The sequence below is a fragment of the Epinephelus moara genome, chromosome 18, assembly GCF_006386435.1.
Source record: "Epinephelus moara isolate mb chromosome 18, YSFRI_EMoa_1.0, whole genome shotgun sequence".
In the NCBI taxonomy this organism is placed as follows: domain Eukaryota; kingdom Metazoa; phylum Chordata; class Actinopteri; order Perciformes; family Serranidae; genus Epinephelus; species Epinephelus moara.
The window spans coordinates 16296461-16320071 of NC_065523.1; the positions used below are offsets into that span (position 1 = coordinate 16296461).

At 42.3% G+C, this 23611-nt stretch overlaps 1 protein-coding gene across 2 annotated transcripts in view; it reads left to right on the forward strand.

The window, feature by feature from the left end:
* The window catches only part of LOC126406028 (SH3 and cysteine-rich domain-containing protein 2-like), a 38358-nt gene extending 20620 nt beyond the window's left edge, over positions 1–17738 (forward strand). Inside the window, exons 5-11 of one of the 2 annotated variants that reach the window (XM_050070137.1) lie at positions 3152–3267; positions 5269–5338; positions 5557–5717; positions 5829–5917; positions 10182–10233; positions 12710–12847; positions 15015–17738. In XM_050070137.1, the coding sequence (XP_049926094.1) occupies positions 3152–3267; positions 5269–5338; positions 5557–5717; positions 5829–5917; positions 10182–10233; positions 12710–12847; positions 15015–15113 (725 nt within the window). In that variant the 3' untranslated portion in view covers positions 15114–17738. The remainder of the gene's footprint in view (positions 1–3151; positions 3268–5268; positions 5339–5556; positions 5718–5828; positions 5918–10181; positions 10234–12709; positions 12848–15014) is intronic. The other variant, XM_050070138.1, reaches the window with a different exon arrangement.
* The last annotated feature ends 5873 nt before the right edge of the window (positions 17739–23611 follow it).

The following is a 23611-nucleotide window of genomic DNA, read 5'->3' on the forward strand; positions in this document are numbered from 1 at the left end:
CATCGTAATCTCTGAATGGGAGCGTGTTTTTCTTTGTCGTACCTTTTGGATGAACATCTGTGCAGGTGATGCAGTCCTTCATCTCACATACTGTATGCCTCGCTGAATCAGGGTTAGCACCTCATGCTGTCACTTCCTTGCACTATCCATGAATCAGAGTGCAATTAACCTACAGCTCTGTCATCACCCAGTGCTGAGCGCCATGACGCCTGGGACTCTGCCAGGGCCAGCTGACGCTGCAACCTGCCAAACTCACAATCACACACTGCAAAGTGTCCTCATAATTATGCCAACCAAAGGCTTAGTAAAATACTGATCTGATGTTTACACACATTAATATCAGATGGCTTTTTCTCTTTTTTATAAAGGATTCACTCACAGACCCTGTAATTTCACATCAGCTGCCTTTTGGCGGAGCAGTTTATTGTGTCATATTAAACCTCATTTATGAGGGTGAGGCCAATAGCTGCATGAGGGAAGTACTTAACAGCTAAAGCTCTAGGTTGCAATTTTTCAATGACAGTTAAAATCTGATTATCCACCAATTTAACAAGGATTTGATTCTCTATTTAAAAGTTCTGAATACAACATTCAGAGTATTGATAAAGCAGCAAACATTTGCTATGTAAAGTCACGCTCCCTCCGTGTGTGTTGTAATCTGAGTTTCTCTGCTTTTTGTTGCGGTAGGCAGCACATGCACGTTAGTGGATGTGAGTCCCTGTCAGTGTCCCAATGGCTAGCTAAGCATCCCCGCTTGCATCGCGTTCATACAGCAGTTGAAATCAGGACAGCCTTGTCGCAGAAGCATACCGCCCACCCTCCGGTTGGTTACCAGTGTTAGCTCTGTGCCATTGTTCCATTCATACAGTCACATAATCGCTTATCCTGTTGCCTATCCCAGCTGACATTGGGCGAGAGTCGGGGTACACCCTGGACAGGTTGCCGGACTATCACAGGGCTGACACATAGAGACAGACAACCATTCACAGAAAACCCATGCTGACACGGGGAGAACATGCAAACTCCACACAGAAGGGCTTCCCACCCACCCTGGGTTGGGGAACCCACCCTGGGTTCGAACTCCCCACAGTTTGAACCAGGAACCCTCTTGCTGTGAGGTGATAATGCTAACCACTGTACCACAGACCCACCCAAAATTCCAAAGCCCCAGAAAATCAGAAAAATGCCCCAGTAGACGAAAGCCCATTTCTCCCAAAGCACATACCTCTGAAAATACACACTCTATGGAATAAGTTTCAGTTTCCCATCAGTTACCCGATCCTGGATGTTTTAACTGATCCTTCGCAGTGTGTATCAGCGGCATTTCAGCCACCGATCCCAGTAGTTTTTCACCAACCCATCTCTGCTTTTCCAGCAACTGTTGTGCCACAAAAGATCTTTACCAAACCAAAACCAAGTAGTTTTTGGGCCTAAACCTAACCACACATTCACCACAATGTTGTCGACACATGTAATATATCCATGGTTTGAAACATACAATGCAGAGCTATTTTTGAATAAATGGGCTTTGGAGTTTTAGGTAGTGGGGACAATGGGCAGTCTTCCTGCAACCAGCTCTAAACCTTGGATACACTCTGAATATCGTATAGAGCTTCTTTATGGTAGACACATTTTTTGCTTAACTCATTATCATGAAGTAGGCTAAAAGTTGACTGCACAATGTAATGGCTATATTATATTGACACCATCGGAATTTAGATTGGTTTCCTATAAGCCTCTCTGTCATTATGCAGCTCTGTCTGCCAGTGGGTACGATCTTGTGGGGAAAAATGTATTGATTCACAGCAGAAAGGAGCTGTGTCAACCATTGCACAATAAAACATGAAGAGGATAGCGCTTTTGTTTTCCCTGATAGTTATCACTGGCTATCTCCATTTACCAAGGAGTATCAGTGTAATTTATTTGCAGATATTATCCTCAGTAGGAAAAATGGCGGCTGGTGGAACAACCAGAGTAACTGTGGAAATTGTGGTTGTCTTTGCAACAGCGCCGCCAACAATTCTACCGTTTGGAAATGCTGGGTGAAACACTGTGGTGTTGGGTTAAAGCTAAGGTAAAAGAAGGACTAGTTTAGGAATGAGGGCCCTCTTGAATAATGTTGTTTGGGCCAGTCAAACTGTGGTTGCTTTTGAGTGTTTTAGCTTACAGATTTATGAAGGACGCTATATCATATAGAATTCTCTTTTAAGCGCTGAAAAGAAACCGAAGGTCAAAACCTCTCTGGAAATAAGTATTAGTATAGAGGAGTATAGAGTCTCTGAGCACGACTTTCTACTGTTTACTCACCTGCAATTAATTGCTCTTTGCCGAAATGCCTCTTTCACTGAAAAGGCTGCAATAAATTTACAGCACGCATGAGCTGTATCGCTTCTAAATACTCCACCAGGCGCACTAAATACATTATTGCTGCAGAATTTCTGTAAGTGTTCCTGTTTAATTTATCACCTATCTGACGAGAGCATGGAGGCAGTGACTTCAGTATTAACTGAAAATCATTATGACTTCATCCTGCACACACACACACACACACACACACACACACACACACATGCATAGAGTCCTTCTGGCCCTGCAGAATGAAATCATTTCTGCCCTCCATTCGACTCGTGTTGAGCTGGATGGGAAAAGGAGCAGAAAATTTAATTCCTAACTTCAGAAATACTCCGATAGCACCAAGCACTGCCATCTACATTAAATGTAGGCTTTCGGGGGATTTCCATATTTTAAATCCCATCTCCTATTCCCTTTCTACTCAACTACAGATATATTATGGCTGTTAAAACTGAGACACATCTCCTGCCAATAAGTAATGTATAAATAAATCAAAGCATTGCAGATTATTGGAATGTCTTGATGTCTCCTTAACTTCTGGCTGCTGTCCTCTGTCAGATCTAAAGTGGGTCACTTTGGTCCAGGACCGACTGTGTTACTACGGTTATATTTAGACCCTCTGGTTCCTCCAGATTGGCACAAAAATAATGATGTACAGTGTAATCTCAGTGTGCCGTCCAAATTGTGTGTGGCGCTGTGTCTTTGCGTGAATAATTTACACGTGTGTTAGTAAATCAAGTGAACATAAGTGTGTGTGTGTGTGCATGAGTTTTATGAATGTGTGTGTGTGTGGTTTCAGAGGCTGTGCGGATGCGTGTAGACCCCGTGTATGCCGCCTTGCGCTACGGGACGTCCTTGGCACAGATGAGCCGCTCCAGTTTTGGCAGTTTGTCAGAGTCGCCAACACGCAGCCTGGTATGACATCATCACCCTGTTGTTAGGGCGTAGAGGACAGTTGGATCAGTGTGATTAAGACATGAAGTTTTTATGACACTGATCCATTGGTCAGCTCACTGGTGAAGTATTGAGACAATAGATAGGCTAGTGCACTGCAGTGACTTGTCATCACACTCCCTAGTTTATAGTAACGTATTTTGTACAAACAAATCATCTTAAATATTTTATTTTTTATTACTAAGGATAAATAAGAATTTTTAGGAAATGTGTGCATTCATTTCCTGGCAGAGACTTAGATGAGAAGATCGATACAACTCTTTCCATCCAAGAGACAGTTAGCTTAGCTTAGCATAACGACTGGAAACAGGGGGAAACAGCTAGCCTAGCTCTATCTGAATGTCACAAAGTCTGTTTACTAGCACCTCGAAATCTCACTAATTTACATGTTATATCTTGTTCATTTAATCTGTACAAATTGTAATTGAGGCAATTTGCCATTCTGTGGAGGGTTATGTGCCGGACTATTTCTTGTGTCACACTTTGGATTCTTCCGTAAGTACACTTCTATGTAGTACACTGTGTACTTAGTTGCAAAATCCATGAATTTTGACAGGGTATAACTTGTCTCAAATCGGACACAGTTGTTGTGCACTCGGTGGAAATGCAGTTGCAACATTTGACCGCCTGCTCTTCCTCTTCTCAGTTTTAATGTCAAATTGCAACCAGATGGAGCATTACCACCAACATTCAGTGGCACTTCCAGAAAGTTTTCATAGGGGCGGCCAGATGATTCATTGTTCTTCAAATCGTCTGGTTTTCCTTTTCCTTAAAACACAAATATACAGCTTTAATTTGAAGGAGAACATTGATTATAAGAAACAAAACATTCACTGGGAACAAGTCTTCTCAAGGTTAGGGGAGACACTGGGATATACATAGAACCCATTTTCATTCAGATATCTTGAGGTGAGAGGTCAATGGGACGCCTTTGAAAACCGCCAACTTACGCCAGCCTAACTTTGGAGCGTTATTTAATCACCTTTCTGAAAAGCCATGCAAACATGGATGTCTTGCGTTATTTAGTTTCACAAAATACCACTACCTTCAGACTATTTTAAAATATGAGCTTCCAATTATTTTCACCAGAAGGGGCCAGTGTATCAAGGAGCTACCCCCCCTTGGGGATGCCACTGCCAATACCTGACCGATTATTACTCACCAAAATATCTCCCGGCTTGTTGACGTGTTTGCTGGAGCACCTGCAACTTCTTCAGCCACCATTTTCACAAGTTTTGTGGTCCCTCCTCTTCCGCTACATAGCCAAGATGGCAACCATTGAGGTCGTCCTACATCCCACACTCAACTTTTTGATGGTTAGTACACCATCCAGGTACTCATGGTGCACTGTATTTCGCCACACTTGTTATTGTGAACGCACTTATGCACTCAAAATAGCAAAATGTAAGTTTGGAACATCGCAAATTGAGACACAGCGTAGGTCTTCTAGTCTTCCTGCATAGCTAAACTAACCATCTGCCTAACACTATAGTGGTATCAATCTTCTCACCTAACTCTCAACCAGTATAAGTGAATTAGTGAGTGTATTTCCCAAAAACTTTTGCTTAAAAATTAATTTCAAAGCTTTTTCAAAGATTCCTCTAATTTGAGGCAAGTCCCCTACTTAAATCTAACTTGACATAGGCTATGGTGAAAGTGTTATAATTAAGCACCAGGGTATCATATGTGAGGAGCATAATGGATGACACTGATCTCTGTGTTCTTTTCATTAGACATGCAGCTGAAGCATTGCGCAAGTCTCCTTTTTCAAAACCATTTTCAGACATGATCTAACAGCATATAAGTCATTTATGCAGATCCTGTTACAACACAGAGAACTAATCTGTGTGGTGTGCATTTGGAATAATTCAGAGCAGAGAAAAGTGTTACACCCACGATCAAATGCATCCTCATTGACATCCTGGTGCTAACATTTTCCTCTCTATTTCCTTCTTTGATAAGGGGGAGGGAGGTGAGGAGATGCAGCAGAGACAGTGCAGCATGGAGGAAGAGATAACCCAGGAGACAGGGGGTAAAACACTGTCTTTGTCTCCATAGATGTGGATAGGCACGTGTTGTATTTCCATGCCTATGTGTGTCTATGCATATGTGGTGTTTACCTCTGCATGTCCGTATGTGTGAGTGAGAGATTTACTGTGACTGGTTGTAAAAAGAATTACACACCTGACTGCATATGTGTGGGTGCCTACGTGCCTGGCACCTTCTAAGAATATTTCCCGCTACCCTCAGATGACCCTGTCCCCAATGTCGAGATTGAGAAGGAGGATGACGAGAGCAGCGGCCAAGCTGACACTCCTGCAGAAGCTCAGACTCAAGCAGAAGCTCAGACTCCTGCAGAAGCTCAGACTCCTGCAGAAGCTCAGACTCCCGCAGAGGAGAGCAGTGCAATGGTACCACTCTGTTTAATCACCCTGTGCACACTGTCACCCCTTGTTGTTTTCCTCCTCCACTGTGTATTTCTGTCTCACTACCTCCCCGTCCCTGTGTCTCCCTGTGTCCAGGTGCCCAAGCGCATCGAAGTTCACTCCATCCACACCTATGTAGCGCTCTACAAGTTTCTGCCTCAGGAACAGAATGACCTGGAACTTCAGTGAGTAGAAGCCAGACTGCCGATGGCAAGCATTTTCATGTGTGTGCACGTGCAGGAGGGCCTGTGTGGCATTGTGTTTTTGCTATTGTGCGTTTGCTTTGTCTGTGTTTTTGCCCCGGCTGTTGTTCCTGCAGGATGAAAATGTCCCCACCATCTGCAGAGGACGGTGCCGGGGCGCCCTTAAGGACGACTAATTATAAACTCGAAGCCCATCACTGTCCCCTTATAGAGCTAGCGACTGAGCTGTGTTCCCAGCAGGGGAGAGGATAAAGACACCGAACAACCGAGAGATGAAAGGGAGGCGAGACATAAGGGGAGATGGCATGGTGCTGGAGATTATCATAGGAGGAGAGAGCGAGAGAGAGGAATAGGCGGAGAAAGCAAAGTGCAAATATAGAAGTAAAAGCTCCATAAGATGAAGGAGGGCGAGGAAATAGAAGAAAGGAAGGATGGAGCAGTGAAATGAGGGCAGGATGTGTGTTTGCATGGTTTGGGGACAACAGAGGTAGATCCATGGGACTGTCAACAGCCATCTGTGCTGTGGCTCTGTGTGTGTGTGACTGCACAATATACAGTATGTGCACTAATGAAAGCATTACGTCTCTGTGCTTCTGTTGGGTTTTGACCTGTATGGACTGCAGGCGACAAAAACTAGTTAATGTTTTTAATTGGAAAAAGTAAAATAAATATATTTTTCAGTATTAGGGAACACTCTGGGTGCATTTATTCTAAAATTGCAGAGCTAAAAGATTTACAGAAAACATGAGCACTTAAGCTGAACACCCACACTGGTGTTTTCAGTTATTCTGAAGGATTTAATGGAGCTATGCTGGTAATTAAGGTCACCAAAGCTCCATTGTTGTGTCCAAAATCACCCCATATTAGTTATCACATTGCACTGTTTACCCTCTGCCATTATATTTGACTGTTGGTATTCTGAGTGTGAAATTTATGCAGATATGTACTGCCCTGTTCCCACAGCGGAATGAAAAAGTAACATCCATGGCATGTACACTATTGAGTAAACCACCGAGTGTTGAATCTATTGCTCTGTCTATAGAGAAACAGTGAACGAGGGAGTGATTTTAGATACAGCCTATGCATTAATAAGACTAATGAAGGTGTAAGTTGCCCAACCCTGACAGTTGCAATGCAGCTAACAGGAAAGTGAGATGTTAGTCAAGCACAGACGACACCATACTACCACAACCACAACCAGCAGAGTGAATGAACACACCTGGTTGTATAAATGTTGTGAACAGTTTTTCACAGCCAGCAGTTTGACTTCTCATAGCAGGAGAAGACTACATGTAATTTATAACATTAGAAATGACTGCATTGGGCCAGTTCCAGGGTCCTGTACATGCTGTTCTCACTGTCATGGCTTACTGGGACACTGGATGGAGCTGAGCCATCGTTAACAAAATTACTTTCACCCACGCCTTTCCTGCTATGACAAGTCAAGATGTCTGCTGTGGAAAAGGTCTGCAGGTGGTGGGGCTTTTATTGACCTCCCACTGTTTCTATTGGAATGTTCAAACTGGCAGTGAATGAGGCAGCGCTGCTGTTTTGAGCTGAACTTTTGTGAGTTGCCCTGTTTCTATTTATTGCTGTCACTTGCTTTGAAAGCTCCACAATGGGCAAATGAATGGCTGAATGAGGAGCTATCTACATAACAGCCCCTCATTTAACTACAAAAATCTAAATAAGGTGGCCGGAGGGAGATGACCAGAAAGCTGAAAGTTTCTGGTAAATGTTGGCTATACTGTCTGTTGTTTCCAGTAAAGATATACACAAAATAAAACGTGTTTTCTGTTTTAAAAGAGCAAACATCGAAAAATAGCAAGTATTTGCACATCTCTTCAGTGGTTACGTCTCCAGTGGAGCACACAGCTGATAGGCAGCCTAAGTGGTTTGTCACAATGACGTAAGAGAAGTGCACATTAAACATATTGAGTGCAGACAGAGAGAGCGACATTTGCTTTTAGGACACTGTGTAAAATTCAAATGAGGCACACATTTTCCTTAAACAGACTTTTAAAAAGTGTGTGCAGTGCACCTGCTACAAGGCATTGGCAGAGGAGATTCACAGCGAGGACACTGTTATGTGTTTTTGGCATGAAAAGATGTGACCCAGACAAATGCAGTGAGAAGTATTTAAAAAGTAATCCAAACTATTCAGTATACATTACTTAGTTTGTGTAATCTAATGGAATACATTACAAGTTACATTTAAGGGCATGTATTCAGTAATATGTGGTGGAATATGTTTTAAACGTAACCCTCCAAACACTGGTTACATCCAAGCAGTAACCTCTGGGGCTGAAAAATGAAGTCAACAAAGGTACAAAAACTGCAGTTCCTTGAGTGGCTGGCTCCAAAAGTGAGTCAATCCCCATTAGCACCCATGTTAAAATGCCCAACTTTACAAAAGAAATAAACATGTTTAAAGCTTGGTACAAAAATGGTTTTGGTCTCCATAGCTAATTTGAACTTTCATCACAACTGTATGTGGCTGATTTTTTATATAACTTACCCCTTCACATTTTATTAAGATTTAAAGTTACACGTAATCAAGGGCAGGTCACTTGGAGCGACAGGCTGTCTGTGTCCTTGGCTTCTCAGTCAGATCCACCCCTCGCTCCCCCACAGCTCCAGCCTCTCGCTCAGATATGGTCACCTCTAGCTCCAAAAACCAACAAGATGGCGACGGTCGTAATGCCAAACTCAAGGCTTCAAAACGGGAGTTCACAAAGCGGTGGGTGACGTCAGAGTAGCTACGTACGTTATTTTAACAGTCTATTGGTACGTCACAAATGTAAGGAACCAATCCAGCAAGCTAATTTTCACTTTTACTTCAACTTGTCAGAGCTGGCAATCAGGAACGAGTTTTATCTCACATTAGCAATATGTTATTAGCTTGTTCAAGCTGAACACTTGAGAAGGTATGCTCAAGACACACACAAGTGGCTGAGTGGTGGGTGATGATAGAGGTGGGGCTAATTTGCATATTTTCAGATCAGGGGATAGTACATGAGGGAAAGATGTAGAGTGATATCTAAGCCATTTTAAGCCTGTAGTTTGAAGGTGAAGTAAGATCATTTTAGTTTAGCTTTCTTCGTAGATTTTGATTGGATGAATAGCAGATCCTTTCAAAAGTAAGGGATACTAAGTGTTTGTTTATTTATTTATTTAACTCTTTTGAGAATTTAGCAGAAAGAAAATGGAGACTCTCACACTGTCATCTGAAGCGACTGTTTCTGCCTCCCTGTCTGTGGGTGCACAGCAACAGGAAATACTGATGCAACGTTTAATAAATTATGTCCCAATGTTAAGACTGTGGCATATGCAAATTACATCATGTCCGACCATCCATTATTAGAGAATCATCGAGGCATATTTAAGCAAAGCTGTCATCCCACAGACTAATCCTACTGTTCAGCATATGCATACAAACTGCATGCGGATACCTAGAAGATGCATAAATGAGTTTGTGTCAAACTCTGGCTAAGAACATTTTTTAATATAACCTATCCAAAAAACAAGCAAACTAAAAATACATCTAGGTTTTAAGTAGCTGTGCTCCTAGGAGAAACCTCAGTGAGCAGAACAATGTCTCATATTTCATAAATGGCCAGTATCAGCTGAGATATATGGGTCTTACCCTAGTTGGTAAGTTTACATAACTGTGGGCAAAGTTGTGCGTGTGTGTGTTTGTGTGTGTGTGTCTGTGTGAGCAATGATCATATAGGGCAGTAGTGAGAGCAGACACCCAGGAGACGCAACATACAGAAGTGCATTTGGGACAGCAGTTCCTCCCTGTGTATCTAGGACAGGGCGTACACTGTGAATGTGTGTGTAGAAAAGTCTCATCAAAAACTGGTAGCATCATTAGCATGCAGGCCAGGTTGGCTGCAGATTAGGTCCAGCCTTCACCACTGCAGCAGACGCCACACAGTCGTATTTCATGTAGACCTCCTGACTTTGGTGTCAGCTGCTCTGTCACCTCTGCAGAGGGACACAAAGACTCGTTGTAACCTCCACAGCTTTGTAAACGTCGGTACAACAGCTTTCTGTGACAGTTTGATAATGTTATCTTTTGTGCTTGCACTCAACTCTTTTTTTTTCTTGCTTGCCACTCTCCCTCTCTCCATCTCCACATCATGTATCCTACTCCCATCTCCCCCTTTTCCTCTCCACCTCAATCACCTCCCCTTTCATGTCTCCTTTTTTTTCATCTCCTCTTATGTCTTATCTCCTCTAGGCCCGGTGATCGTGTGCAGGTCACTGACGACTCCAACGAAGAGTGGTGGAAGGTAGGTAATAAATCATTTGCAAACATCATGTGTGTGCACCTGTGTAATGTGTGCGTGTGCATTGGCTGTGCGCAAGTGTTAATTCAAGTCTTTAAAACAAGCCTGTTAATGCATAACACCTGCTCCAGTTTTGCCTGCCATAAACATGCAGGCAGCCACGGACAGAAATAGAACATAATTTCCTCCGAAAATTATCAAGAGTTTACATAATGAACTAAACTAGTCTCGCAGCCTCAAAGAGATCTTTATTGAGACTGTAATGAGCTCCTGATGGAAACAAATGTGCATCTGTGTGTGTCTGGGTTTTTAGTCACAGAAAAAGAAGGATGCGCCCAGGCTTAACTAAAAAGCAGAGTGTGTGGACCAGTATTTACTAGCACTCATGTAAGCCAAAGGAAAGCAGCATAAACTGCTGTTTCTTTGAATACATGGCAAACAAATCTGACATTAAGGTGGAGCAATTTATTTTTTTGCATTTCAAAACAGTTATTACCTTAATTTGTGTAATGCGAGTGTTCCGTCTTCTTGAGCTGTTTTTACACTTGTCTCTGCAGCCTGAATGATTCGTCACTGCACAGACAGAAACGTCCTCCTGTCCGTCTCACTCTGTTTTTTAATTTGCCATTACTATTCGGAATGAGGAAAGTCTTTCTTTTCAGTGACTTAAAAGATGATGACAACTCTGAAACATATCAATAAGTTCAGAAGTGTTCGGCCAGTCTAGACATCTGCGTCAGTCAAAACTGACATTCATCTGGAATCAGTGGGATTAGTGGCCATAATAAAAGCAGCTATAAAACTTATTCACTACTACTTTATTAAGAATGAAAATGAGATGATGTTGCAGCAGTGATGGGCAAAAATGAACAAGATTATATTTCTGAACTCTTTTTAGTGTCCAGTAGGCTATGTAACAGATCAGCCTATCGAACGTCTGGTTGCTCATGACTTTGTGACATGTTGTAACATAGTGCAGCAACAACACTGAATGAAAGAGCAAGGGCTGATTAAATGAGCCCAGTCTCACTCAGAAGTTGTCAAAATCTGGCACTTGGGCAGTGACTTGCAGCGTCAGAAACCAACCTAAAAAGCGTCCTTTAACGTCGGCATGATACACAGCCAGTTGCAGTTATAGTTTAATGGTGCCGGGCGGCGTCAGGGGAAAACGTGGCGGGACAAGGACGAAAGTTAAGGCGGCGAAAGTCTGACTGGGCCTGGCGGGAGGGGTGGTGGATGGGTCCTACAAACACCAACTTTCACCCGAGAAGCTTTAGCGTCCTGTAAGATTCTAAAGCCAAATCCTGTTCTTTTTTCCTAAACCTAACCACGTGCTTTTGTTGCCTAAACCCAACCATGTGTGTTAGTTGTTGAATTAAAAAAACACCAAATTGCAGTGTTGTACCATTGTAGTGCGTATATTTTGAAAGGGACTGTATGTAGACGTAAAAACGGAAGTGTATCTTGAAAGAAGACAATGCATGTAACAGGCAGAACTTGACACGGTGTCCCAGAACATCCACAACCAACGTACCCAGGGTACCTTGCACGTTGGATGTGGACGTGGAAAGTCCATGTACAAACATCCATATGTGAGGAGGTTAGAGTGAAAATGTGTTGATAAAATCGGACTCCATTGGAGACCTCTTAGCCAAGGCCAATGGTGCATTCACATGCTCATTGAATGGTTGCTCTTCCGCCTTTGGTTTGTCCATGAGCTTTAAATTGTAATGTGAAAGCATCATGGATGCTATAAAGAAGATATGTTGTATTTATTGTGCTGATGATAACAAAGAGCAAAAGAAACAGATCAGGCTAGAAACATGATGAGGAGCTCACTTTCAGATTATGTTGACGCTACATGATTGGAGCACAAGGCTGCAGAGGTAACTGGGTTGACTTGCCCCTCAAAGAACAACAGATTGTTGGTCAGTCACATTCCTACAAGGCAAGGCAGCTTTATTTGTATAGCACATTTCATACACAAGGGCAATTCAAAGTGCCTTACAGAGCAATGAAATATAAAACCTAATGAAGGATACAGAAAAGAGTAAAGAGAGAAAAGACATAAAAGGTAAAATTAATTACTAAATGATTTACAGTTTAAAAATATCACCATTAATAATAGCAGAAGTGCAGACAAGAGATGCAAATATAAAAAGATTATTTAAAATGATTAAAAATTGAGTTTTAAAATAAGGTTGCAGTCATTACAGGGTGGAGTAGGCAGTGTAAAAAAAGGACTGTTTTTAGCTTTGATTTAAAAATGGTCGGGGATGTCTAACATCATCTGGGAGGTTATTCCAGGTTTGTGCTGCATGATAAGAAAAAGGTTCAGTACATTTACATGTATCAACTTTAATGAACTGTGAAAAGAGTCGGTCCACCCATGACTATATTACTGTATGTAGTAGTCATCAATGACACCCAGATACATTTCACTGGCTGACTGACTGTACTGTCCTCCTGCGTTTTTCAGGGCAAGAGTGGCGACAAAGTCGGCTTCTTCCCTGCCAACTTTGTGCAGAGGGTCCGGCCAGGAGAGCGAGTGTGGCGGGTCATCCAGAGTTTTCCCGGCAACCGAGAGAGAGGCCACATGGCTGTGAAGGAGTCTCAGGTACACCAGTGTTATCGCTTATATTGTTCTTTTTCCTTCTCTCATTTACCCCTCAAATAACTACTGACATTTTGAATCATTCATTGTTTGTGATGATCTATTTGTGTCACCCGCTTCATCCTGTGCAGAATAGCAGGGGGCTGGAGCCTATCCCAGCACACACTGGGTGAGAGGCGAGGTACATCCTGGTCAAGGCGTGATCAAAGAATTGGCACCAAAATTATCTCTGTGTCTGTGTGTCAGCACTACAAGGCTCATTATTTCCACATTTTAGACTTTCAGCAAATAAATACACAGATTTGTTTTCACCCACACATCCAAAACTAGTTTTCCTACTGCGCGAAGACGCTCTGCACTGTCACCACTGTTTATATTAAGAGTTACTCTTTAATACGTCAGAAAATTGAATCTGAAAATTAAAAACACAATGATTCTTCTGTGAATAAATTCAATTCAATTCAATTATGAAAGGATTATGTTCCCAAATCCTTCCAGGATAGTTAAATGAGGGGCTGCGTTATAAAACAGTATTTCTAAATCATATAATATTAGTGTTGTTGTTGGTGTTATGCCTGCACACTGACGATAGCCTGAGGCATCATGTTTCTGGGTTCTCTGTCCATCCCATTCTTGTGAATGCAATATCTCAAGAACACCTTGAGGCAATTTCTTCAACTTTGGCACAAACATCCTTTTGGACTCAACAATAAACTGATTAGACTTCAGTGGTCAAGGGTCCAGGTCAGTGTGACCTTGCATCCGTCTCATTCTTGTGAATGCAGTATCTCAAGAACCCGTTGCGGGAATTTCAACTTTGGCACAAACATCCACTAGGGCTCAACGATGAACTGATTAGAATTTGTCGGTCAAACTCAAACCTTCTATCCGTCTCATTGTCGTTAAGGCAATAGCTCAAGAGGACCTTGAGGGAGTTTCATCAAAGTTGGCACAAACGTCCTCTTGGACTCAAGAATGAGCTGATTAGAATTTAGTGGTCAAAGGTCACTGTGATCTCACAAAAAATATTTTTGGCCATAACTTAAGAATTCATGTGCTAATTATGACAAAATTGCAAATAAACAAATGTCCAATAGGATAAAACGATTAAATTATGACATTGCATATCCAAAAGGTCACACTTTTCTGGCCATTCTTGAATGATGTAGCTCAGGAACAAAGGGGGATTTGGTCAGATACTGAATTGGCGACTCTAATCTTGGGTGTCCACCTGTCCAACTGTGCTGATATAGATTTTCTGTGCTGCCGGGGGAAGACGTGTGCAAAGCATTCACGTTTTCACAGACATGGATGTAAACTGTAAGAGTAACTTCACTGGTTTGCGGAGGCATACAATAACAGGGCAGCAATTGTAGTTTTTGAAATGAGTGTTCACCATTTTCTTTAAATATTCAGAGAGGATTCTGACAAATTAAGATATACTTTGCATGAATTACGTTGAATAACTGTGGGCAACTGTCAGCATGTTTATTCATTCTGTTGGCTCTGTTAATTTACAAACATATTTCAATCAGAACAGACTCACTCAGAGTGAAAGAATATTTCCTTACATGTGCACAAAAGTAAGAGAAATGTGAATAGTCTTTGGCAATTCGACCCCTTCAGGATGCCATGTATTTAAAGGTGTGTGGTGGTGAAGCCGTAGTAGAATAGGGAACCTCCTTTGTGAGTCCAGACACTGGTGGAGGTGGTGATGAGATGAAGAGGGTGCTGAGGGTCTGGATTTGATAAGGATTTGGCTTTGAGCTTGACCTGGGCACTGGATGTGATGACTGAGGGTGGATAAGGATGGAGGAGGGTGCAATGATATCACCTAAAATGACAGCAGCAGAGAGGAGAACAGATTTAAAGTTTGACAGAAGCAACACGATTGGCTGATAGAGGTCGTTGCAAAATTTGATTGGTTTGACTGGAAGAGTAAATGCCCATAACCAGCTGATTGGAGGAAGTTGGGGGAGTGAGAAGCATAAAGTTAGTCTTCCTGAAGCTGAGTTTCATTAAGAGAAAGATTCTGATACTTAGTCAAATGATTTTCTGTCTATGTTCTTGAAGATCTATTAATGTTTCGAATTCCATAAATTTGAAAATAGTTCAGTATCTGTTTCTTCACTGAAAATAGAGCAACTCAGTTTCTCCCTCCTTGTTTCAGATCTGTGTGGGGAAGCGGGAAGATGGCGAGCTGTTCCTGAAGCTAAGCAGCGGGAAGAAGAGAGGGCTGGTCCCAGCTGACTCCATAGAGGAGATCTGAGCCTCTGTGCTCACATCGCCATTCATCCACTTCTACTTCCCCATGGGAGGCACCCATCCTCAGACCAACACCATCACCCCTCCCCCACCTTGCCCTCGGCAAGACAACAGCCGCAGCCTCTCTAGCCAATCCTGACTAGACCAAACACAGATAAGCTGGATGAAAAACACACACTTCTGCGAAGAGCTGGAGCCACAGCCCCCCATGAACACATGGCGTCCAGTTGAATTGATTTACTGTCTTTAATAGAGTGAACAGTTATGCAGTAGTCCTGTTTTTAGAAAGGAACTGTTCCTAAGCAGTCTAGTTTTATCTTTCCAATACAAAAATCAATGTTTAGTTAGACAAAGGATTCACAAGCCACAAATGCTTTAAATATGCTCGCCAGATGCCGGCTCAGATTTTGTTTTCCCCCATCAAAAAGACGTCTACCGACGTGGGAGGAGGCTGAGTCCCATCATGGGAACATGATGCTTCTGTCAGCGTCCTTTTCTTCTTTCTACCCACTCCGTATGTCTCATCCCTATCTGCTCGTGTCAGGGTCTCTGTGGCCTGGGGACTGATATCAGCCTCATGTAGACTGCCGCACAACATGGGGCACTTGCCAAGGACGAACCACTGCCTGCCAGAGAAAGCTGCTGCCATTCAGACGGAGAGGAGAATCAGATGAAAGGAGGAGACACGATCCGAAAATCCTCGGCACTGTCAGGCTGAGTTATAAATGCACTTGCCAACTTGAGAGTGCAGCAATGAGAAGGTTTTCAAAGGGAAACTGAAGGCTCTGAGGATCTTTTCGCAGGCAACTCAGAAACTTTTTTTCTCCCTGACTTTTTCAGTATAATATAACAATGAAAATAAGGTACAAAAAATGCATCAGCATATATTAATTTCTGGCAAGGGAGCATAAATCTGCCTGAGGACCATATGCTCCACAAATAGGTCAGCTCAACAAATTTTGCAAAAAAAACTTTATCTTTCAACTATCTACCAGACAGGAACTTAAACTTCCAGGAATTTCTCTTATTTTTTGGTGTACATGTATAGGGGTCTTAACTTTATTGTCTGTTGTTTAAAGCAAATATGATGCAGGATAAATCAAAAGGAGGGTAGATGAAACTTGTGTCTCTCCAGGAAAGAAAAAGTTAGGGTGGTGTTGCCTGGTTCTGCTGGTTGTTGTGAGTAAAACCTTCCAAGTGTAAAAGTGTTGGTTACTGCTCTCCTGCTTTCACATAAAGGAGCCTGATGGACATAAAAGGTTTGGTTTCTGCAGAGACCTGCTGAAGAGCTGCAGTGGGTGTTGCAAACGTTTCACAGTATCATAACATGATTTCAGTGGAGCCGGAACAGTGGGAAATAAAGCGCGGCCGGTCTGCCAGAAAAACAACACAATGGGGATCTTTCTGACCACGGTGAGGAGTTTCACTGACAGCTCAGAGGAGTACACGGGAAAACAGACGGAGGAGGAGGTGCAGTGAGAGGAATGACATCAGTGTCGAGCCGTTATGAGTCAGTGCGTGCGTGCAGGTAGTGTCGTGCCCATGGGTGCACGAGTCATCATTGATCAAATGTCAGCCTGTCATCTCCATCTTCCGCTCCCTGTTTGGCCTCTCTCGTCTTCTCTTTATTGATGCAGCTGTTCGGTTATGACATAAAGTGAAGGTATTTTTTCTCCTGTACTGTGTGGTGGCACACTTTTGATGCTTCGCATCGATTCATTCATCCGTGAAAGAAAGTTGATGTTTTTCTTCAAAAGGACACCTTGTTGCAGAGAGAGGATACAAACTCAGCTTGTGTCACAAATATGAAGAAAGAGCAGAATAATGGCACTGCAAACGATGTAATAATTTGATTCATATGTCTTCTTTCAGAGCACAGCGATCTAGCTAACGTGATCCTTCTTTAGTCTTCATTTTAATATTTGTAAAAAGCCTTTAGAGACTGTGAGAAATAAGCTTCTCTTGTAATAACGAGAATAGCACTTTATTTTGTGTCATCTTGATAAGTTCTGTTGAGGTATCTAGTTCATAGTGGTAGCCGTCGTATTCACTGATACTTTACCTGCGACTTCACTTCACCATGGAGCTCTCTGGTCGAAGGGCTGATGGCTTGTCTTTGTGCGTCTGATGGTTTTTTAAAGTCAAGAGAAAAACTGAGAATTACACCACAGCATAGACAATACAATTGTCCTGGAGAGAGAAGAAGAAGAAGAACTGGATTTATGAGTTTTACCAGTGTAACCACTTTGTTATCTTGCATCGTGCTTAGTTTTATGTAGCGTCACATGTTCACACCTTTGAGAATTCAAAATGTTAAGTATGTGTTTGGATGTATCCTGAGTCCAGAGTCAGTGGTTGGCCACATACCTCAATAAAAGATGTTTCCAAAACAGTCTGTGCTCTCTGAACAAACAAAGATGATTTGCACACGCTGAAGATGCTCGTGCATGCAAGGGCGTAGCTTTGGTTTCAACACTTGGGGGTGACACATATGAGACAGGGCGTTTGGAGTCCTACCCAAAAAAATTTGTTACAATCTAGTGATTTTTTTCCTGCATCAAGTTATAGTGGAATTGTCTTTAATTTTGTCAAAATAAAATACCATTGCCCTCCATCCCCCCCTTAAATCTACACCTATGTGTGCATGTGTGAATGCTGTTGATCATGTAGGTCTGCATGACAAACAGCATATAGCTTTAAGGGTTTTTTTTTTCTCTGTATATGTAATCATATTCAACACCTGCAAGATAGCAGGCAGCTACAAAAATGAGACGCCTGTAATGGTGGATTTCAGTTACCTCCATGCACAATGCACTGTCTACAAACACACACTGCTGTGCACAGAGGAATGCCAAGATGAGGCTCAAAACAGCAGCAACATAAATATCATGTGATGGCGCTGCTGGAGGGAAAGTAATTCAGACCCTTTTTTTATGTAATCACACACAGCTACATGAACCAGAGGGAAAGTAATGACATTTTTAGCAAACAACAAATCAAGGAAAGCAAATGTTGCAAAAAACTGTAGTCTTTATTTAGTCACTCACGCAGGGAAATTTGATTATGTGAATGATTGTCAGAGCAGCAAGAGAGCTGCAAGCTTAACATTGTCTCAGGAGTGTTACGGAGCATAAGCCAAGCATCTCAAGACTAAACAGTCGACCCTGTGTTAAAAATAATTCCTATGCACAGCAGATTTTACAATAAACTGTTGCTGAGAGAATACATGCACCTGTTCATTTGACAGACTCAACCTGTTGTCATGTGCAAAGGTGTACTTCACTCAGACTAAAAGCTCAAACAAGAGTCTCACTCAAGACTAATTTTACCTTTTCGTCTTTTTTTTTTTAGCTCCACACTGCTGTCACTACCTATGTGTTTAAATGAGAGATCAAAATATTTCCTGGACAGCTTAAGCTTTTCCTGGAAGACACAATGGGCTGAGGCTCGCTTGGCTGCATTTGTGTTTCTGCTTTTAAGCATTTCAAAGGTGTGCTCGTACAGAGAGCACAGTAAATTTTTGTTGTGCGTCATTTGCATCAAATTGAAAGCTGGACCATTTGTGCAGTCTGCCTTTATTTGTCCCAAACATCAAATGTACTGACTATACAAACGTCTCTGTGTGTTTGTGTTCAGCTCAGCAGCCTCTTGTCCTCTGTTATTTCCCTCCAGTCTCTCCTCATGTTCTTCTCGTCTCTGCGCTTTTATCTTTTTCTTACTGTGTCAACAGAGAGTATATCTTGTTCAGCCAGAGCTGGACACGGTCTTTTGTTAGGTCATTGTATTGTGCAAGGTCCCTGGCTGTGCATGACTTAGCAGTGGGCAGTGTAGTAAGTCGTACATTGTCAGTGGTTCTGTACCACATTCACGTGTCATGTTACCCATAGTAATGGGTAACATGAGCCCTCTCAAACCAGTCTCAGTCCCTAACTCATCAAATACACACACGTGAAACCAAAAGCCATCAAGTTATTTTGATCATGTAGTGTTTTAGTCGTTTTAGTATGTTTAGCATGATACGCTAATGACCTATGTCACGTGACAATGCAAAACCTAAGGAAGTACACTTAAAAAGTATGGATTTTTGTGGGGTTTTTTTGTTTGTTTGTTTGTTTGTTTTTTAAAAGAGACTGTATGCATTTAATAAGCAGAAACTGTACATTTCCTGTGGAAACAGAAGTTTGTTTTGAAAAAACACAATGCATGTGACGTAAATTGTCACGCTGTCCCTGAACATCCAAAAATGAGGTTGGAGAGTTACCTAGAGCGTCATAGTTTGACGTTTAGGGCTACTGACCAAGTGTCGGTGTTTGCTACCTCATGTTTGAGCCGGGAGGTAGAGTTTACAACAGTGTTCTTTTATGAGGCAGATGAATATAGCCCAGATGTATGCAATATTTTTTTTTTCAATAACTTCACTGAATCGCACCTAAAATTTGCACAATGCACAGCCCTGTGATAATCTGGCGACCTGTTCATGGTGTATCCCGCCTCTCGCCCAGTGTCAGCTAAGAGAGGCTGCAGCCCCCCGTGAACCTGTACGGTTGAAAAAAGACACGTATGACTTGGATCGGTTCACAGCCTTCTGCGGATATTTGATTGAAGACACAGCTTACAACAGTGAGACAGCACTGTAGAGCAGTTCGCCAAACATTCTTATACTCCTCCTCAGACAAACATCATACCTAACTTTCCATGTGTGTGTGTGTGTGTGTGTGTGTGTGTGTGTGTGTGTGTGATTTCCTGCCATTTCCCAGAACTTGTTTCACCATCACAATGTTTGCCAGGTCACTTTGCTCTCACCATCACAATGTTTGCCAGGTCAGTCTGCTCTTAGACTTCACCCCAGAGTGAGACCATTCAGGATTATTCAATTTTAGTAAACATGTTTTACTTCTAACTTTATCTCAACTGTCAGACATTTCTTGGCCTTTTTGCTATCACTGTACCAGGATAATTGGTTATAAAAAATGAATGAATTAATGACTGACTGCACAGTCACACTATTTACCAGCTACTACTACTTGATGTAATAAAGATCACAGCTAACAACTTGTTGCCTCTATGTTACCCTCTCCTCTGAATCCTTGCATGGACTAATTTACAAATTTCTTCTTTGTTTGAAAGTACATTTAGTGGTACCGTAAGTGTTTTGCATTATAAATCACAGTTGGAGCAGAGCAGTGTGTTGTTCGGAGTGTAAAAGGCTTCAGAATACTTGGATTACACTGCTGATGGATCATTTGTGGGCCTTTTCTGCAGTTCTGAAGAATTAATCCACATGATGACACAGAGCTCCACTTACTTTCTAATGTTTTGACATTACAGTGGATAAATAATGGCAACATTTTCATTTTTGGCTGATAATTTTACTTTTAAGGCCAACTTAAGGTGCATGTGTTTGATTTTTGGCTATAAATTTGGCTTTGTTTGACACCAGCTAAACAATAGCCGGTGTCTTGACAGAGGGGATCTTTGGTTAGTCTATGAAGCGGCTAAGGTTTGGCCACCAGCAGTGGCTGCTATACCTCTATTAACACTTGACAGTGCTGCCCATCTGCTCTGACTCAGAGTACGGTGAGTCCTCTCAAGCTGATGAAACTTTGCCAGTGTGGAGGGGCGTCGTTGAACAGTTCCATCTTTCTCTCCCTCTTCTAATCCTCTCATTTCATTTTTCTGGCTCTATCTGCCTCTCTCAATCACTCACTGCCTCCGTTCTTACTCTCACTTATTGGCGCAGACCTTCAGACTAGTCCCTGTCTTTCACTGTCTCAATCTTCGGGCTCGGTCTCTCTTTCTGCTCCTCTCCTATCAGTTTCAGTGCCCTCATGATGATGTCTCTCTTTCTTGCGTCAGTCTGACTCTGAGTTACACAGCTGAGAGGGGCAAACAAGAGAATGACAATTTCCTTCCCTCTTTCTTTCCTGCTCTTGTTTTGACATGACTTGTGATTAAAGTCTTTGTAAGGAGGCATTATCATTACTCCCTTCATGTGATGTGATTCTGGAGAAATATTTGAGGAGGTGGGGAAGCTGCTAAAAGTGAAATGACCCATTAATAATGCCTCATTTCTGCTGGCTGCTCCAGCTCAGCTTGGCCATAACGACAACTTTCTCAGGTAGCAAAACGACAGGAGGGGGACAATTAGGGCCTGGTGTACATGTAGTTATTTCTGAAATCTTGCCCAGTGTCTCTCCGGCTGACCCTGCACAGACCCTGCAGGGGTTTACTTGTGCTCCTGTATAATAAATGTCCACTATCATTATTCACAATGTCCCCTGCTGTTATTATTACGTCTCGTGACCTTTCGCTGTGCCTCCAAGCAAGTGTCAGGACTAACAGCCCCTGTGCCTTCGGTCCTGGTCCAGGTGAACAGAGAGCCATCACATCAATAGAGACAGACAGACAGAGAGAGAGAGAGAGAGAGAGGGGGGAACAGAGAGAGCATCAGCTGCTGTTCTGAACATTGTGTTCTTCGTCTTTTATCTCTCATCATCCACGTGGTCCCTTTTATTTAACATCAAAATGTTTGTGCTAGAGGTTCCACTGTGGCTTGGGTGTAGACCAGAATCACAATATGAGAAAGAGGAACAAAACAGACCTAGTTTTGCTTGACAGCTATGTGTGAGCAGCTCACTACAGCTGAACATCTTTATCACCAGAGGGGGAAATTGTTATACTTTGCCTTCCTTTGCCCTCCTATAATAAAAAAAAAACCATGAAGAAATATGAATCATGTTTTTGTTTTGTCTCTTAAAGTATACTATGCAGGATTTTACAAAAAAAATGTATAGACTCATATAAGAGTAATCCCTCTCAGTCATTATGACCCACTACAAATGTGCATTTATCTGTAGAGACCCTGCTCTCTGCCTGTATTTACTTGTTATGCCTCACTGCTGGCCACAGCCATAGTCGGAGGCATTATGTTTTTTGGTTGTCCACCTGTACATCCATCTGTCCCATTATTGTGATTGTAATATCTCAAGAAGGCTCGAGGTCATTTCCTCATATTTGGCACAAACATCCACTTAGACTCAACAATGAATTTATTTGATTTTGGTGGTGAAAGGTCACTTTGACCTCACAAGACATCTTTTTGGCCATAAGTCAAGAATTCATATGCTAATTTTAACAAAATTTCACACAAATGTCTAATAGGACATAATAAAAACATTTCAGTCAGGGACATTTTAGTCCAAGAAAGCTTTATTTCCATTTGCAGTATTATATTTGGCGGTGTTGCTCTGTTCTGGGGCCTCCGTGGAAAGCAGAAGGGCGGAGAGAGCACACCTCTCTGCCCTTACATGCATTCATGCAGATAGCCTTATGGCACAGAGAGCACACCTCCCTGCCCTTCCATGCGCCTACATGAATAGCCTAAGGCAGGGAGAGCAGCAGCAAAGACCCCCCGGGAACAGAGCAGAGAAGCATCAATGACAAACAGAAATGACATTGATAAGTCAGACACAGCATGAAAAGGAGGAGCTGGGGTGGAGGCCGGTTGCAAAGTGGCGTGCAGAGGAAGCAGCAAAAGTAGGCAGGCCAGAGCCCTGAATGAGATTTGCCAATTGGATGCATAGAAAGGAATCACGTGATCTATCAGCTGACTCCCTTCCATCAATCAGCCACTCCATCAGTTGATTGGGCTGCTTGAGATCAGCTGATGTAGCTGGGATGTGAGCTGAGCTTGACACCATGTCCCTATATTAAAAGGTCAAAGGTCAACTTCACTGTGAGCTCATAATGTTCTGCAAAAACACTTTTCTGGTCAGTATTCAACACCATAACTCAGAAACAGAAGGGGAGACATTTGGTCAGATACTGAGTAATCTCTGGTGCCCACCTTAAAACTGTTCTGACTGTATAGATCTTATGTGCTGCCAGGTTGAAATGTTTGTGAAGCATCCATATCTGAAGCACTGTCAACTGGCTGTATTTGATATTAGACAGACATGGATGTAAATTAGAACCGCAACTTGACTTGTTCACAGAGGCATAAAACGGCAAGGCGGTAAATCTAGTTGTTCTTTTTTTGTTCTTGGTTTTTTTTGTTGCTGTGTTTGAGACATGCCTGGGCACAGTGCACAGGTGAAGCTGGGACTTGAAAAAGTAGCACTGGGACTGAAAAGGTAGCAACCAGGTGGCAGACTGTAAGCAGCAGGCGTCCAAGAGGAAGCCACAAAAATTTTGGACACAGCACTGAAAAAATGTAAAAATAGCAGGGCAAAGTGGGAAGCAGACAAAGCTCATTCAAAGATGAGAGTGAGTATGGGGTTGGCTTTCACTTTCACTCTTGACCAGAGTTGGGTATAACGTGTTACACAGTAACGCGTTAGAGTACTTTGATTACTTTTTGCAGTAACAAGTAACCTAACGCGTTAGTTTGCTGTTTGAGTAATGAAATACTTAAGTACATTTTCAAACAAGACATCAGTTACTTCCGTTACTTTTAGAACGCTGGTCCTTCAGCTCCGAAACAGCAACGGCTGTCGTTTAGTT